Source organism: Pogona vitticeps, chromosome ZW-PAR (assembly GCF_051106095.1).
Source record: "Pogona vitticeps strain Pit_001003342236 chromosome ZW-PAR, PviZW2.1, whole genome shotgun sequence".
NCBI lineage: Eukaryota > Metazoa > Chordata > Lepidosauria > Squamata > Agamidae > Pogona > Pogona vitticeps.
In genome coordinates, this window is record NC_135800.1 from 2,433,956 (window position 1) to 2,450,815 (window position 16,860).

Consider the following 16,860-nt stretch of genomic DNA (forward strand, 5'->3'; position numbering starts at 1 on the left):
TCTCTTAGTATATAAGCACAGCCCCAGATGTTGACAGTTTTCTACAGGTGCCAATTAAATGAATGCTTTTTTTTTTGGAAGTTATCAACTAATGCTAGAGCTCTCTTTGTTCTGGAAATGTACAAAGACAAGAGAGTGAATTAAGGAGTTTTGTCATTGTTACCGCCAACCTCCTGCTGGAAGTTTCTGTTCTAAAAAAATGTGGCCCCCTGTCGAACAGAGCTGGCAGGGATTAGCTTCCTACAAATACATATTATAAATTTCTACCCTTTCAAATCTATAAGCAGCTCCACATTTTTTAAATAATTTCACTCATTTGTGTTTTTTTTCTGTTGTTTAGGAAAGGAATATTTTAATTCAATGGTTTAGCAGCTGACTAGCACAAACCATTACTAGAAGAACCACCGGCTTAGAAACACCAGTGCAAACAAAACAGAAAAGGGAAAAAAAGGCATTGAAAAACACATGCAAGAAAAAAAAAGCACAAATGATGCCATCCGGAAAGAAGGTTTGCTTAACAGAATTGCTACCTCTCTACCTGGAAGATTAACCACCTCCACTGGATGGTTCTTATGATGTGGCAGCAATAGGGAGGGGAGTGATGCAATAATATCAATTAGGAGTAACAGTTCACCTCTTAAAATATTCTAAATGAAAACTTTAAACTAGACTTCAGACTGACGCACTTCCAAATAATGACATCAGTCAACGAAGCCTCCTCAACCAACTTCACGTTGCATACAGTCAAAATAATCATAAAGTATATCGGAAATGAAAAACAGCATCCTATGTCTTATGTTCCTCCGACAGACTAATGTTGTATAAACGATTTTTTAAAATTAGTTTGCATATAATGTAAATATTTGTACATAAATGTCTAATTTTGTTCAGTCTCTGTCTCAGGCTTATTTTTTTTAAAAAAACAACAACCATATGCCCAAGGTGGTTAAACAAATGTACAAGGAAACCACACCTTCAATTATTTTATATCTAGATTCTAAACGCACCATACAAGCTAAACCTGTATTTAAAAAAAAAAAAAAGATAAACAAGCATTCATAATACAAGGACAAAACTGAAAGTCACGCATTAATTAACGTCAATTAATTACGGAACTGCCTGAACAGGGAAAAAAGGTACCTAAACTCTACAGAAGAAACCAAGATGAAAATTCAAATTAAAACATGAAGGAGACGGGGATGTACCTCCAAGAGCACACCAGTCCTGCACTACCAACGTGTATTTATTTCCCCTACAGCTCCCCCTTGCATCCAAAAACTAATTCTGCAAAGGTTCCTATATCCCTGGAGAAGGTTTTTGGGTAACAGAGAGTCTCAAGCAAGGAGACAGCTCTTCCAGCAATGACTCTTCATATAATAATAACAACTGTGTGCCATCAACTCAATTCAAACGTATGATGAGCCTTTCCAGGGTTTTCTAGGTAGAGAAGGCTCAGAGGTGGTTGACTATTGCTTTCTTCTGGGTCTGGTGAAGCTTGGCCATGGTTACACAGGCCACCTCTTCCCATAGGAGGCACATTGGGGCACTGAATTCCCAACCCTTGGCTTCACACCGAGATACCTACACCACCGAGCTAGTAATCTTCCGACTTCTTTGTCCAAAAGCAAATATGCTATCTTATTGAAGCCAACCCAATATCCAAACAGCTTGCCAGCGCTTCCCTTCTGAACTTGATGATCAACTCACAGCAGAGCAGCCACGTCTTGTTTTCAAAGTGATAACATCTTACTCCCACATGAGTCCATAAACGATTATATCTTTTTCAAGAATCCTGGCTTGCATATGCTGCTCTAATGATGTGGAGGGAAACTATTTCCTTTAATTGCACGAACGAAGCCTCTCTAGAACAGTGGATCTCAAACTGGAGCCCCTAGATGTTCTTCAATCTCAAGATGCCTTCACTACTTGCTGTGCTGGCCAGGATTTCTGGAAGCTGCAGCCCAGGAACTAATTGCCCTTCCCTGGCAGTTAAACTAAATTTTATTCCCAAATTTCTGATGGAGGCCTCCCATGCAACTGCGTTGCCTTCCCCTCATCCCACCCTTGGCCAGACAGAAGCCTACAGCTTTAAAGAAAAGGCTACCATGGGGAGGGGGATTCAGACCACTTCCTGGTGACTGTTTGCAGAGGTGGGATGCAAATTCCATGATGCCATTTGACGCTACTTGAGAGGAAATCTCCACCCATCCACCCCAAAAAACAATCTGCATGCTGCTCAAGAACGTTTGCCTGGCATGTACTACAAGAACCCTGCCCATAAATTTTTGAAACTGTCTGAAGAAGATGGAATATGTTACCGTTCACAAAGCTTGCAATCTATTTTTTCAGTCATCTAATAATGGTATCGCCTGCTTCTGCATTTATATTGGGGAGTTTTGAGACCACCCTGCCTATTTTAGATTTTTTGCTCAACTAAGAAAAAAAAAACAAGTTATACTTAACATATTTAAGACAAAATCCAAAAGTATCATGCTTCAGGAGGCAAGACACAATTCCCGCAGAGTCACTTACAACACAGAAGTAAAACTAGAAAACATCTGAGCAGATCAAGGAATCATCAACCAAAGTTTACTTGGTTACGTCTTATTAAAAACCACTCCACCAAAAGAGTATATCTCAACACCATCTTAGACTATAATAGTTAACAATTAATTACACTTTACTCCAGTTAATATTTGAGTCCAATCAATACTCTGCAATCAAATCTGTCTAATAAGCCTGGACCTCCCCCAAAAGCATATATTGATTTTCATACTCTGGTCTCTCAACAACATGAAGCACAAATAAATGAAAATTAAAACAGATAACTTATTAAACCATAGAAAGTATTAGATCACAGTCCTTCCTCCAATAACAGAAAGTCACCATAACTTGTCATTGGTAATTAACTTTTGAGGAGGAAAAAGCAGAATAGAATTCTACATCTAGGTTTTCAACCCACAGGGAACATTTAATAAGAATTTCTCAATTAACAGTTTGAAAGCCAGCGTGATATAGGAAACAGGGTGTCGGAGTAGTGGATGGGTTCCTTAGCCAACCACTGCTCAATCCTCCAGCAAAGTTCAGAGGCCACATCAACATACATCTTTTTTGTTACCAGCCACCCACAGGGAAGCGGGGGACATCTTCCCTCAAACTAATTTGCATTTCAGTGCAAGATATACACTATTTTGGAAAAGAGGCTCTGTGCTTTATTGTATAACCAGGTGTTTCTAAGCATTTCTAGAGACCAGTGGACTCTCAAGAGCTTTACTGCCATTTCCCCTTAAATCAGAGGGTCAACATCTCCTCTTCAAATGCTGAACCACCAGATGAGAAACTGACATGCAAAAAGAAATCAACCACCGAACATTTCTTTTCTTCCACAGTTTGACACACATGTTTGTTGAATAAGACTCTTGAAAGTTCCAGGAGAAACATTGTCTCTCTATCATCTGCTTCCCTAATGTAACACTCTTGGTTTTCTCCTTTTCAACTTCCTTTTAGTTGGTTTAGCACTGTTTTCTGACTGTCACAGTGTTGCAAAAATTAACAAACACCTTGTTTGTTTGTTTGTTTGTTTAGTCGTTTAGTCGTGTCCGACTCTTCGTGACCCCATGGACCAGAGCACGCCAGGCCCTCCTGTCTTCTACTGCCTCCCGGAGTTGTGTCAGGTTCATGTTGGTTGCTTCGCAGACACTGTCCAGCCATCTCATCCTCGGTCGTCCCCTTCTCCTCTTGCCATCACACTTTCCCAACATCAGGGTCTTTTCCAGGGAGTCTTTTCTTCTCATTAGATGGCCAAAGTACTGGAGCCTCAGCTTCAGGATCTGTCCTTCCAGTGAGCACTCAGGGTTGATTTCCTTTAGAACTGATAGGTTTGTTCTCCTTGCAGTCCAGGGGATTCTCAAGAGCCTCCTCCAGCACCACAATTCAAAGGCATCAATTCTTCGGCGGTCTGCTTTCTTTATGGTCCAGCTCTCACTTCCATACATCACGACAGGAAAAACCATAGCTTTGACTATTCGGACTTTTGTTGGCAAGGTGATGTCTCTGCTTTTCAAGATGCTGTCCAGATTTGTCATCGCTTTCCTCCCAAGAAGAAGGCGCCTTTTAATTTCAGGGCTGCTGTCTCCATCTGCAGTGATCATGGAGCCCAGGAAGATAAAATTTGACACTGCCTCCATATCTTCCCCTTCTATTTCCCAGGAGGTGATGGGACCAGTGGCCATGATCTTAGTTTTTTTGATGTTGAGTTTCAGACCGTTTTTTGCACTCTCCTCTTTCACTCTCATTACAAGGTTCTTTAATTCCTCCTCCTTGTTTTTTTTTTTTTTTTTTTTTGTCAGAAACAAAAACAAACACCTTGGTAGGCCAATTTCCAATGACCTACAAGGTGGGAGGAAAGAGAGATTGGCCAACCATGAAAAGACTTTTAACTATTTATTCTGTAAAATAAAAACATAAACATGGGTTTAGTATAAAGCTTATCAACACTTCATTTCTTCGAAACGGATTAATTGCATTTTAGTGCATTCCTATGGGAAATGGTGCTTCGATGCACGACTATTTCGAGTTACGACCGGAGTTCCGGAACCAATTAAGTTCGTAAGTCGAGGCACCGCTGTATGTCAAGGCAGGCCATTTCTAATCCGCAGTCTCACACCCATTTACTTGGAAGTAACCCTCACGAAACTGAACAGGCCTCTGAGCTGATATATGTAAGACTTCTGCCTGTGTAAGCTTTCACATCCTTTTTCAACGCTGTTCCCCCAGGCCCACATTTTGTCATGTCTCAGCAATATGTTTACCCATACATTTGTTAATGCATGAGCAAGCTAGGCAGAGAAGAAAAGGGAGATCCTGCCCCTGCTCATCAAAAATACAACAGGCCAGCCACCAAGGGGTCAAAAATTAAAAATTAAATGCAGAAAGGTGAAAAGCACTTTGTAGCAAACCAACACTCTCCTTCCAAACACCGATCAGAGACGACAAAGAGAGTCACACAGCCCTCTAGTGCATTATTCTATATGATCTTATTTTTTTTAAAAAAGTGGTTGAGAACCAGCAAAACCAGTGCACGCAGGTGAAGCCAGAGGAAAGGTGCTACATCAGGTTTATGCAGAAAGAGGTTGCCAAGGAAATCTCCAGATGGAGACAACCGTTACAGGTAACACATCCTCAAGCATCTGAACCAAGGCAAATCAGGGGGTGGTTCCATATATTGTTCAACTACAAATCCCACTGCCCACATTAGAGAGGGATGACCCAACTTACGGCGGACCACCAGCTGCCCATCCTGTTGCAAACAGAGGCAAAAACAGAACCTATAACTCAAAAGTAGTGCTTCTTTCTTTTTGAACACAATTCAAAAACAGCAACCTGAAGACACCATTAGATTTTATACTGTCAAAACAAAATTGTCATGAATAGTTTCAGCAGCTACCGTTTTCTATTGTTTATGGCTGATGCAGTGATATATCAAAGAGTTCATACCTTTATATTTTACATAAAGAAGTTTTGAATGGATTTTTTTTTCAGACTGTGCACCTGAAACTGTTCCAAAGAATGATTATGAGTTTCACTGGCTCCAGAAAACACAGCATAATGTTATCTGTAAACAAGTTGATTAGTCTGTTTACAGCTTCTTAAATGTTCTCCATCTGGGTTGGATTTAAATTACGCTGACAAGGATTCTATGGCTATTGTGAATTTGGGAGAAGAGGCGTCATTCCTTTCTATCGTCTTTTGAATTGTTTGGAATCTACCCAATTTTGTTGGGCCCACTGATTGAGAGCCAAGTTCGTCAAGACATGAAAAGTAGTGAAAGGCTGTCCTACAGAGGAGGGACAGTATCTCTTCTTGATCATCCCAAAGGGCAGGACACTTAATAATGGGATCAAGCCACAGGAGGCCAGATTTACGTATGCTGAATATCAGGAAAACTCTCTTAACTGTTAGAGTAGTACAACAACGGTATCCATGATCTCATGAGGTGGTGAGTTGCTCCCATGCTGGAGGTCTTCAAGAAAAAAATTGGATAACCATCTGTCAGATCTGGTTTGATTTAGATTCCTGTATTGAGCAGGGGGTTGGATTCTGTGGCTTTATAGGCTCCTTCCAACTCAATTATTCCCTAATTCTACGATAGTCCTTGAAGTGGAAGTGGTCAGTAAATCGTTAAGTGCAATGAAACCAGTTTACCAGAAACAAACTGATGTGCTTAAACCACACTCTGAAGCCTACACAGCTCACTATATTAAGAACTCTAAACTGTTTAAGAAAATTTGAATAGTTTAGACTGGAACACTTAAAAAGCTTCATGGAACAATCCCACTGAATAGGACGGTTTTCAGTAAATACACAGAGGACCGTGCTGTTAATTCAAAATTCACTGCATCTGTTCCACCAAATGTTGCGCAGCTAATTTCGAACAGTTTGTTATTCTGTTGATAAAATGGCGTGACCCGAGTGCAATTTCTCCCTGCCATAAAATATAAACATGGGGAAACGGACAAAATCATTAAATCAGTCCATTTGGTAAACTGGCCAAAGCGGACTCAGCCAGTTGGCATTATTATCAGACTGGTCAATGCATTAACACAGTAAATGTTTAACAAGGAGACAGCCAAAATGTAGGATAATTAACTGTTACATTAGTGTGACTGCAATTATTTTTTAAACCATGTAGCTAATGTTATGTAGTTTGCTAAGTCAGATTGCTAAGTGGAATATTTCCTCCATATTTGCCTCTGATAAACCCGACCATGAACATACAAACATCAGGATTTATACTATGCTAATTTGGTGCTGACACAAGTAACCAGGAGAGAGCCAAAATATAGGACACTGAACTGTTACCGAACTAGTCATTCTCTAAAAACCACAGTGAATGTTAATTATTTTTTAAAATGGTGTAGTTATGTCACATTATGTAAACAAAGTTCTGAAGATAAACATTATTTTAAGAATGGACTCATAAAAAGATTTTATCCTTCAGGCCCTCTTCACAACTGCAAAATGTACAGGATAAAGAACAAGCAACTGTGATTAAGTAAACGTGCTACAACCACCGTCTCTCAATGCAGTCACAATAAAGCAGGTGCTAGGTAGAGATATATGGGCTCCAGAGGATGCTATATTAATAAAATTCGTCATGTTATTGGATTTCTTTTCCCACAAGACAAAACAGCACTACTGCTCCAGTTTTACAAGATCAGCTGTTTGAAAGCTGCTGCAGGCATTATACACTACAGGTATCACACATTTTATGTACAGTGGTACCTCGACTTACAAACAATATGAGTTACGAATAGCTCCATTCACAAAAAGTTACTTCGACTTGCGAACGGAGCCTCAACTTACGAATGAAAAAAAAGAAAAGAAAGAAAAAAACCTCTTCCAGGCCTGGAAAAACATCTTGCTGCTTTTGAACTCCTACGAAAAGAACACAGGGGCCAAGGAGATGAAGGTTTCTATGGGATGGAAGCTACCCCTTTGCTTCATTCTTGCCTTGTTACCAGCTTCCTCAGTGTTTTCAAACAAAAGAGGGAGAGAGGGAGGCAAAAGCCTATATTTAGGTCATTTTTACACTTGAGTTGCTTCACCCAGCTTTAAAGCATAGAGGCATGTGCAGAAGAGCAAGAGGAGGTGTCTCTCTCTGAGATCTCTGGAAGGACAGTTCAGTCCCTGACCTCCTTTACAAATAGATCAGGGCACAATTCAACTCAGGCTGGGCAAAAAGCTTCAGTCTCTCCAGCGGTTATAACTTTAACAGTCAATGTACAGGAATATGCTTAAGTCTGCTTTACCTTATTTGACCATTTATAAGCCTGGAGAAGTTGACTATAGAGAGGTGTTTTGTCCTGCACAGGATCTAAACTCAACAGTCCGCTGTTATGTAAGGGATGATTCTCAGACGGCTTGCCTACAAGATTACTGAGACGTTCAAGTTCTCTAAAATAAAACAAAATGAGAAATAAAGTGATTAGAAATGATGTTCCTGTTGGTTATTTCAAATCACCCCAGTTGTTAACTAATTCTTCTGCAGTGAAATTTAATGCAAGAAAATGGGTTTGACTGTAATCTAGTCCTTGATTTACCAACTGGAGTTGATTAGCATTTAGAAAAGACATTTAAAAGCTCCACTTTTAAAGGAACTCTCAGACCTTGCACCTGCCGAACAAAGTTTGCAAATATACCAATGGAAGTGCAACAGATCTAGGAACAACAGAAATAATTAGGGGAAACTCTTATGTGCCCAAATCACCAACCCGTGCTTATGTATTTCCATAAAGAAACAGACTTGGCTAAGAAAGATTATGTGTTCAAATTAATTAAATGCATTTCATAAAGAATCAGTGAATGCAATCGAGTCTTCTAACTCCGAGTCCCAAACTCTTACCAGCTGCTACATCATGCTGGTTCTGACAGGATCTCACCTAGGGAAGAACAACTACTTCCATCAGTCCCTTGAAACTTATAGCCACACATTCAGGTCTAAGCTCTGTCTGGTAAAATGTTTCTTCTGTAGCAGCCAGATATACTGCCTCTCAGCATGGAAGTTCCAATCCTTGCCTCTCACAGTCAAAGGCTGTTCATTAAGCACGCTTTCCTCCCTCGTGCATTTATCTATTCCGATTTTCGTGTTTGTTGCTACATTTGACAACTACTTGAGTAGACAATAGGGAGCCACTGAGACAAACCATTAGACTAGTATATAACAGTATCTACCCGTGTTCATTCTTTTACGTCTTACCACCGCAGGATGTATACTAAGGGCAGTGGCTCCTCTTAAGAACAACCATTCCCTGTTTGTCTTCTCCTCACAGTATTCATTCAATCATGAAATTTCAGAGCTGGAAGCTCCTCAGAGGGTCATCAGGGCCAACCTCTGGCCAAACCAGAAAAGGTTACTTCAAAGAGTACTCTGCTTTTGGAAGCCCCACCACCTAGCTGAAAGAAGACCTTATTTAAGACAGTCCTTCCTCAGCTCGGAACAGCCGTAAATAAAGCTATTTATCAACCATCTTGTCCGCACAACACAGCATTCAAGGGTAGGCTGCCTCTGGTCATGGAGGCACATTTTAGCCTATCAGCCCTCTTCAAGGGCTATATAACATCAAAAGAATTATAATTATAACTTACTGGGGATGACATCATATATATAAATTCATATATACACATAATTCTATAATTCTGCAACACATAATTTTTTAAAAACTTAATTCCTGTGTTAATTGCGCTCTGTTGTTTTTAAGTGTTTTCAGTATTGATTTTATTTACCTTTTAAAAAATATACTTGTTTCATTTGTTTTCAAAAATGTGTAATATTGCAGGTATGAATAAATAAATATTTGCTAGAAAAGATTTCCTAGTTACCTGTAGGATGGGCAAACAGTCCTTTCACATTCATCTTGGTTAGAGTTGACAGAGAAGTCAATGATGTTTTTTTATTAGGTTTGATAAATAAATAAACACTAATGTCATTCTTGTCCAGAGCACTGCATCAATACGTTAAAATAAGACGAGGTAGGCCTTAAAAGCCTATTTCATTTACTTCACAATCATATAAATATTATCTATATTAGAAGGCCTACTGTCTTCTTCCTCCATGGATAGAGGATTTCTTTTTAAGGAGCACGTCGGGATAAAAATATTTTAAATAAATAAAATATTTATGCACTTTTACATAAGTACCTACTTATCCACAGAATCAGTATCGTAGATTCACTTATCCAGGGTCTAAATTTTTTTTTTAAAAACTAGAAAGGTATCTTCTCTAACCATGAAGTTACCAGAACTGCCCCCCTAGAAGGAGCCAGAGACCATGCAAGGTAGAGAGCCCACTCTTAAAAGAGTGTTCACTGTTATCCGCTTTTCTCAGTATCCGCAGGGTTTGGGGGGACGAATCCCCCGCAGGTACGGAGGTCACTCCAGGCACATCACCTTCACCTCATTCTGCCTTAGGTGAAGAAGAGGAGGAGGAGGAGGAAGGAAAGGAGGGAGGCAGCCTCTCCACCACCACCCACACATAGGCAGATTCACTTATCCAGGGTCTAAAAATATTAAATGAAAAAAAAACCTAGAAAGATATCTTCTCTAACCATGAAGTTACCAGAACTGCCCTTCTCAAGAGGGGAGCCGGAGACCATGCGAAATAGAGAGGCCGCTCTTTAAAAGAGCGTTCACCATTATCCGCTTTTTTCAGTATCCGCGGGGTTTGGGGGGGACTAATCCCCCACAGGTTCGGGGGTCCCTCCAGGCACCTCACCTTCACCTCATTCCGCCTCAGGTGAAGACGAGGAGGAGGAGGAGGAGGAAGGAAAGGAGGAAGGCAGCCTCCCCACCACCACCACCCACACCCACAGGAGAGGGGCTTCCTCACCCCAGGTCCCGGCTGACGGAGTGCAGGCTCTCCTGGAAGCTGGAGACGAAGCCCTTCTCGCGGCCCTCCAAGGTCTCTTTGTTCCGCCGGCCGTCCTTCAGGCAGTCGAAGACGCGGGTGACGCTGGAGCGCAGGGCTTGGATGGCCGAGATGGCCTGGGCGAAGGCTTCCAGGTTCACACCGGCGCTCAGCACCGCCTCCGCCATCTTGGACTCTGCCGGGGAGCGAAGGCGAAGAAAACGCGCCCTCTTTTTCCCCTCACTGAGGGAGAAGCCCGCCTTTTCTCCCAAGGCCGTAAAGCCTTTTGGGAAATGTAGTTCGAAGGTGTGTGTGGGAATCAGGCTTGCGCCGCTTGGGTGGGCGCAAAGGAGCCTGGGAATTCCTGAGGGAAGGGCAATAGAGAGAAAGGCTCTCCTGGCGCAGAGCACGCTGGGAAATGTAGTAGGCAGGCCATGAAGAGAGAGGAGGGGAAAAAAGGGCGGGAACACCAAGCTTCGCTGTGGGAGGCTTTCCCGCCTTTTTTTTTAAGTTCCCATGTATTCTCCTCGCCTTTTCCTCTCACGAGCCTCTACTTAAACATTGATATTTTTTTTCGTGCCTGTTTTATTTTCCGCAATGAGGAAATAGAAGGAGATGCAGAAATACTAAAAGGTGGAGAGTTATTGTTTTTTTGTCCTCTCAGGGTACCTTGGTTTTGTTTTGAGGGAACAGCAAGATGTTTTCCTCACACATTGTCGTTTTTTTTTCTAAAACAGAATCAAAAATAATATAATTTAAAATGTACTCAGAATGCCTCTATTAAGTTCAAACATTGTTTTTGTTTTTAATATGTTCTAAAATAATATCATTTAAAATATACTCGGAAATTTGTCTATCACGTCCACATGTCTTCTGAGACCCTTTTCCTGGGTTTTGGGGTTTTTTTTCCTCTCTTTTCTCTTTTAAAAGAGAAAACTTTTAAAACATTGTGTGGGTATAAAGTGCTGACATTCATAATCTGCTTTACGTAATACCCATGGGAATCAGGCTGTCATTATTCCATCTGTTTTGTTTGGTTCTGATGTGCTGCTTCCCACATTTGGAAATCAAATATAGCGTATTTATTTATTCACTCCACCAGATAAGCAAAGTTATTGTTTTCTAAGCAAATTTCTTCACAGGACGTCAACAGCTGTTAGTACAACCATTTTACATTTCTCCATGATCCTTTCATTAACGTTGTGGAAGGATAGCTGTGTTAGTCCATACAAGCATGATAGGTGAAAATAAAATTAAAAGACCAAAATGTGGTGGCCCCTTAAAGACTTTTATATTTTTTTAAGGTGAGCTTTTGTGGATAAGTCCACTTCCTCAGGCATTTCTGAGGCAGTGACCGCGAAAGCTCACCTTTAAAAATGCCTGAGGAAGTGGGCTTATCCGCGAAAGGTCACCTTAAAAAAATATAAAAGTTAGTCTTGAAGGTGCCACTTCATTTTGGTCTCTCTGTCCCCCCCCCCTACTTTTTATTTTGTTTCCACCTATCATCCTTCACTAACTTTTATTCTCCTTCCCAGTGGTTTTCAGCCAGGTGGGAGTCTCGAATGACAGTAGAGACGGATTTGAGTTGGGTTTGGTAGCTGTCATTTCCAAAACAAATTGCAAATGTTTTAACACTTGGAATGGGTCATTTATTTATTTATTTATTTATTTATTTATTTATTTATTTATTTATTTATTCATTCATTCATTCATTCATTCATTCATTCATTCATTTATTCATTTATTTATTTATTTATTTATTTATTTGTTTATTTATTTATTTATTTGATTGATTGATTGATTGATTGATTGATTGATTGATTGATTGATTGATTGATTGATTGATTGATTGATTGATTGATTGATTGATTGATTGATTTCTATCCCGCCCATCTAGACCAAAGGTCTACTCTGGGCGGTCTACACATTTAAAAATAATAAAAACAATGTTGAGATTTTTAAAAAAAAATGTAGACAAAAACAGGAGCAGATAGATTCATGTGATAGACCCTATTCAGATAAACGAGACCCAGACCTTTGAATCCGAAGACTCTTGCGGAGTGCGGGCGGCATACAAGTCTAATGGATAAATTAATTAATTAATTAATTAATTAATTAATTAATTAATTAATTAATTAATCCTTCCCTTTCAGAAGTTTGATATGAAGCAGGGTTAGCACTAAGTTGGGTTGAGTACCTCGCGTTCCTTAGAGGCTCCTTGTGTTTTAACATCCATCGGCTTAGATCCTTCTTGGCTTGCCTCAGCCTTGATTTTTAGAGCCAGCCAGCAAAGCCTTGGCTCCAAGAGGACATCTGCGTATCTGGAACCTGGCCATTCAAGTAATAGAATTATTTAAGTGGGCTAAGGTAAAAGGACAATCTAAGAAATCAATAAACAAACCGCCTTCATTCCCTGGCCCGCTTTTTGGTGAACAGCACAGACAGCCATTGTGGGCAACCTTTTAAACCAAGTACTATAAAGTTCTGCAAGAACCTTTTAGAAGCAATGCTATGCGAATGGATGCACTGCAGATTCGTTCAGCGGTAAAGACAGCATCAAAACACTCTTTGATGATTAAGTTTCCCTTTTAAAATAGGCGTCATTGTTTAATCTCTATCCTGCTTTTCTCCCATTACAGCAGGACTTAAACACATGATGAACAACGACGAACAATGTAAATCTTGCTTGTGCGGCATTTAGATTAAGCTCAGTGAGTTCCATTGGATTTACTCCTAGGTAGCTGGGCATAGGATCACAGCTTAAAATAAGGACTGTCAAATACAAAACTTTGAATTCAGCAGAAAACCATTGCATACACTTTTATTATTTTCAGCAAATGAGGAGGGGAAAAAACAATATTGAACCTTCTCTTGAAAAATCAGAAACCAATCCATGTTTGTTGGAAATATGATATACAGATAAGATAGGTTGTGTGCTTATATTTGTTGCTCATATTTACATTGCTAAGCACTTAACATTTATAGAAGAAATATAAACCGCCCCATTATCCTTTTTTGGAATATTCAAGTAAAAGGCATCATGTTGTTTCATACTCCCAGTCTGAATTTTTAACAGACAGAGAATGTAAAAATGAAAGATTGCTATGTAAATGTTTTCCTTTTTAATTAAAATCCACTCTTCTTTATGCTGCATAGGTTTCAAAAGGCATAGCTAATCAGTGTGGTGTATTATTAAGTATATAATATAGGACTAGTCATACTTCCAGATATGACTTGTACTGTGTAATCTTGCTACATCTGTCACAGAATTTTGCAGGTGATTCAGACAACATTGTCTCTTATTTGTAGATGCCTGCATTTTCTCATCATTTTCTGCCTTATTTTTCCTTAGAAGAAGACAAAACAAGAATGAAGGAAAGTTGTACAATGCCTTTTGAGTCATACTGCAAGAAAGCATCCATCTAGAAGCATCCTTAGGAGAATGTATTTGAATCTACCTCATTCAATGAAGCACTTTTGATGATCTTTGGCAACTAGGTATGTTTTTCAATATACACTTCACCGACTTGCTCTAAAGATACAAGAGAACCATGTATGTGCTTGTTGCAGAGTTTTGAACTTCTCTTTTTAAAATATGACTTTTATTAATTTCTAAACAATAAAAAACAAATGAAATAAACACACGAACAAATTCACTTAACAATAAAGAAAACCACAGTTATCACCCCTGTACAACCCCCCCCCCAAAACTCGGAACTAGTTAACATTTATATTTTTTATTAGATTTCATAACACCCCATTTCTCTCTCAAAAAAAAAATACATTGAGTCTTCTCCGAGTGTATACCCTTTGTGTTTCTGAAACACATATACCAAAAGAGTTTTGAATTTCTCTTGAAATTCCTTTTTAATTACGCCATAGAAACACAGAAACACGCAGAGGAGAATAACTACAAGCTCCCCAAAGTCCAGCCGTTTCTCATATAGTGGCACTTAAAAACTCAGTAACTCCCTCTGAGACATTTGTAGGAGAAAAAATAAATAAATACGATAGATAGATAGATAGATAGATAGATAGATAGATAGATAGATAGATAGATAGATAGATAGATAGATAGATAGATAGATAGATAGATAGATAGATAGATAGATAGATAGATAGATAGATAGACAGAGAGAGAGAGAGAGAAAGAGAGAGAGAGAGAGAGACAGACAGACAGTTGTTTGAAATTACACACTTGTATCTACTGCTTTCTTTATTATGCACATTCTTAGCAACCAGTCGAACAGATCAACAGCAAGCAACTGACATCAACCCAGGAATGTCAGCACAGAGGCAGGGCTCTCTTTGATTTCAAAGGCTGGAAGGAGCAATTGGTCAATGTTGGATAGACATTCTCCGGCCCAGAAACGTCCCTCCCAGTCACGCAAACTACAAATGGCATGTGAGGGCTGCAAACAAAACTCAAGCACTACTGTCTAGCACCAAAGTTCTTGAATGTTTCAGCCCTATATTTGCAACCTGAATGTGTTTGGTCTAACCACCTTTATACTTGCCACTGTCCAGAGAACTTCATCTGTTGCTAACAATGTTTAATGAATGCTTTGGTGTACTTGGGATTAGGAACCGCTGCAGTGCTAAACTCTGCTTCCCCTTGCCTAAGGCATGGTGGTGGTGGGGCGTATTGGTTTTGAAAAGGACATAAAGGTGGGATAAAACATATTTTTAAAAGAAGCATGAACTAAAGTAAAAGAAATATCATTTAGATGTCTGGGAAAGTTTAGCTAAGATCCATGCACACCCCAGTCCTTAAAGTGGGACAAATGATCCGGCTTGGTCCCCTTAAAACTTGTGTCGTCTCTGCCAAAGGTTGTGGTCACAGGAATAGTCCATCTCATATATATTTCCACTTAAAATGTGTTAATGCTTAACTTAACCTTTTTGTATTCAAAGCACAGGAAGATCCTGCAGCAAGCTGAACCTGTATTCTACTGCAAGAACTATAATTCTCCTCACTCACGGGTACCCATTTGTCTTGTGTTGTAGCAGACTGAAATTTTCTAGAGCAGCCTTCAGGTAAATTTAAGAAATAAAACAGTATATTTTTTTTAATGATGGCAGCGGGGAGGGGGACCCAACGTGGTCAACGTGCTCTTTCCTCTAAACATTTCTTTTGATGTGTTTTGTTTTGTTCCAATGAAATGCTTTAATTTTAGCATTTACGTAGTCAAAATTATTTCTAAGTACAACATTTCCTTGAATTGCCACAGCTGTCAAAAGGTCATTACTGTACTTTGGAGAGCATAATTGACATGTTTAAACATGTGTGCATTTGCTAATTGTAGATTGTAGGTCTTTAGAGCAAAACGGGAGAGCATGAAAATTCTCTTCCTTATTCAGATACAGTGAGATATGTTGAGTAACCTTTGTTTCAAGTTACATTTCTTGACCCCTGCCTGCCTTCTCCTCCTGCCTACTTCTGTAACTGAACTGGTTGTTTTCTGTTGTTTAGGATGCTTGGCGTAGGATTAAGTAGCCAGTTTGAGGAGGTGACAGTAGCAGCCAATGGGTAGTGACTCACCTGGTTCAAAAGTCTGGACTAGACCATGACAGACAAATTAGAATTGATGGGCTGGTACTGGGGGGACGATCATTATTGCAATTCTAGCAGGCAATGAGGAGAACTTACCCCTTTTCACCAGCTGCTGTGTTAATGAAAATTGCCTCTCTGAAGCTGCTATTTACATTTAAAGAAATATAATTTCCCTGGCAGTAGGGAGAGGTTTTTCGGAGCCCTGCACCAGCATAGGAAAAAGAGAAATGGCCTCGGGATGTTGGCAAGTCTTCCGGCTGGAGTCCCAAGTCTGAATCTGAGTCTTTGGTACCAAGCCCCTATGAAAAACTAGCTTTTTCCCCCAGAAAAGAGGAAGGGTTTTGTGTGGGATGTGTGGATGGGGGAGCTTGTGAAACATCCATCCACTTTGGGTCCCATCTGCCCTGGCTGCCTCCCCTTCCCTCGCTTCTCCACCCCGTCCCTCTCAAAAATCCTTCCTCCCCATTGCTACCTCCTCCTCCTCCATTTGCCACTGTTTGCCTATCTTTCCTGTGTCTTCTGGTGAGCATCACAAAGCTTCTTCCGGGTTTACGATGTCCTTCATTGAAAGAATAGGAACTTGAAAACATGACTTTGAAAAATGGGTCCGAGTTAAAAGTCGAGTCTGGGCTACTGGGGAAAAAAACAGAATCAAATCTAGGTTGAGTTGCTCGTGCATCTGAAGTTGAGCTCCACAGCAAGTTGTAAAACTCAAGTCTCCACCTATGAAACTGCTTAGTGTGATCCTCCCTCACAGCAGAAACTGTATTGGTTTTTCACTATTGGGCACGTTAAATATAAAGCTCTCTGCTGCTTTGGCTCTCAGTGTTAATATTGCATGGGCATTAATTCTTCCACTGTTTCAAAGCGGTATTTAAAGACAATGAAAGATCTTCAGGAA

At 39.9% G+C, this 16,860-nt stretch overlaps 1 protein-coding gene across 3 annotated transcripts in view; it reads right to left on the reverse strand.

Annotated features, from left to right (window-relative positions):
• The window catches only part of MED27 (mediator complex subunit 27), an 86,024-nt gene extending 75,309 nt beyond the window's left edge, over positions 1-10,715 (reverse strand). The window contains exons 1-2 of one of the 3 annotated variants that reach the window (XM_020794933.3): positions 10,388-10,715; positions 7,812-7,956 (exon numbers count right to left, since the gene is read on the reverse strand). In XM_020794933.3, coding sequence (XP_020650592.1) covers positions 7,812-7,956; positions 10,388-10,593 — 351 coding nt within the window. In that variant the 5' untranslated portion in view covers positions 10,594-10,715. The remainder of the gene's footprint in view (positions 1-7,811; positions 7,957-10,387) is intronic. The other 2 variants (XM_078382759.1, XM_020794934.3) reach the window with 2 other exon arrangements.
• Between the last annotated feature and the right edge of the window lie 6,145 nt (positions 10,716-16,860).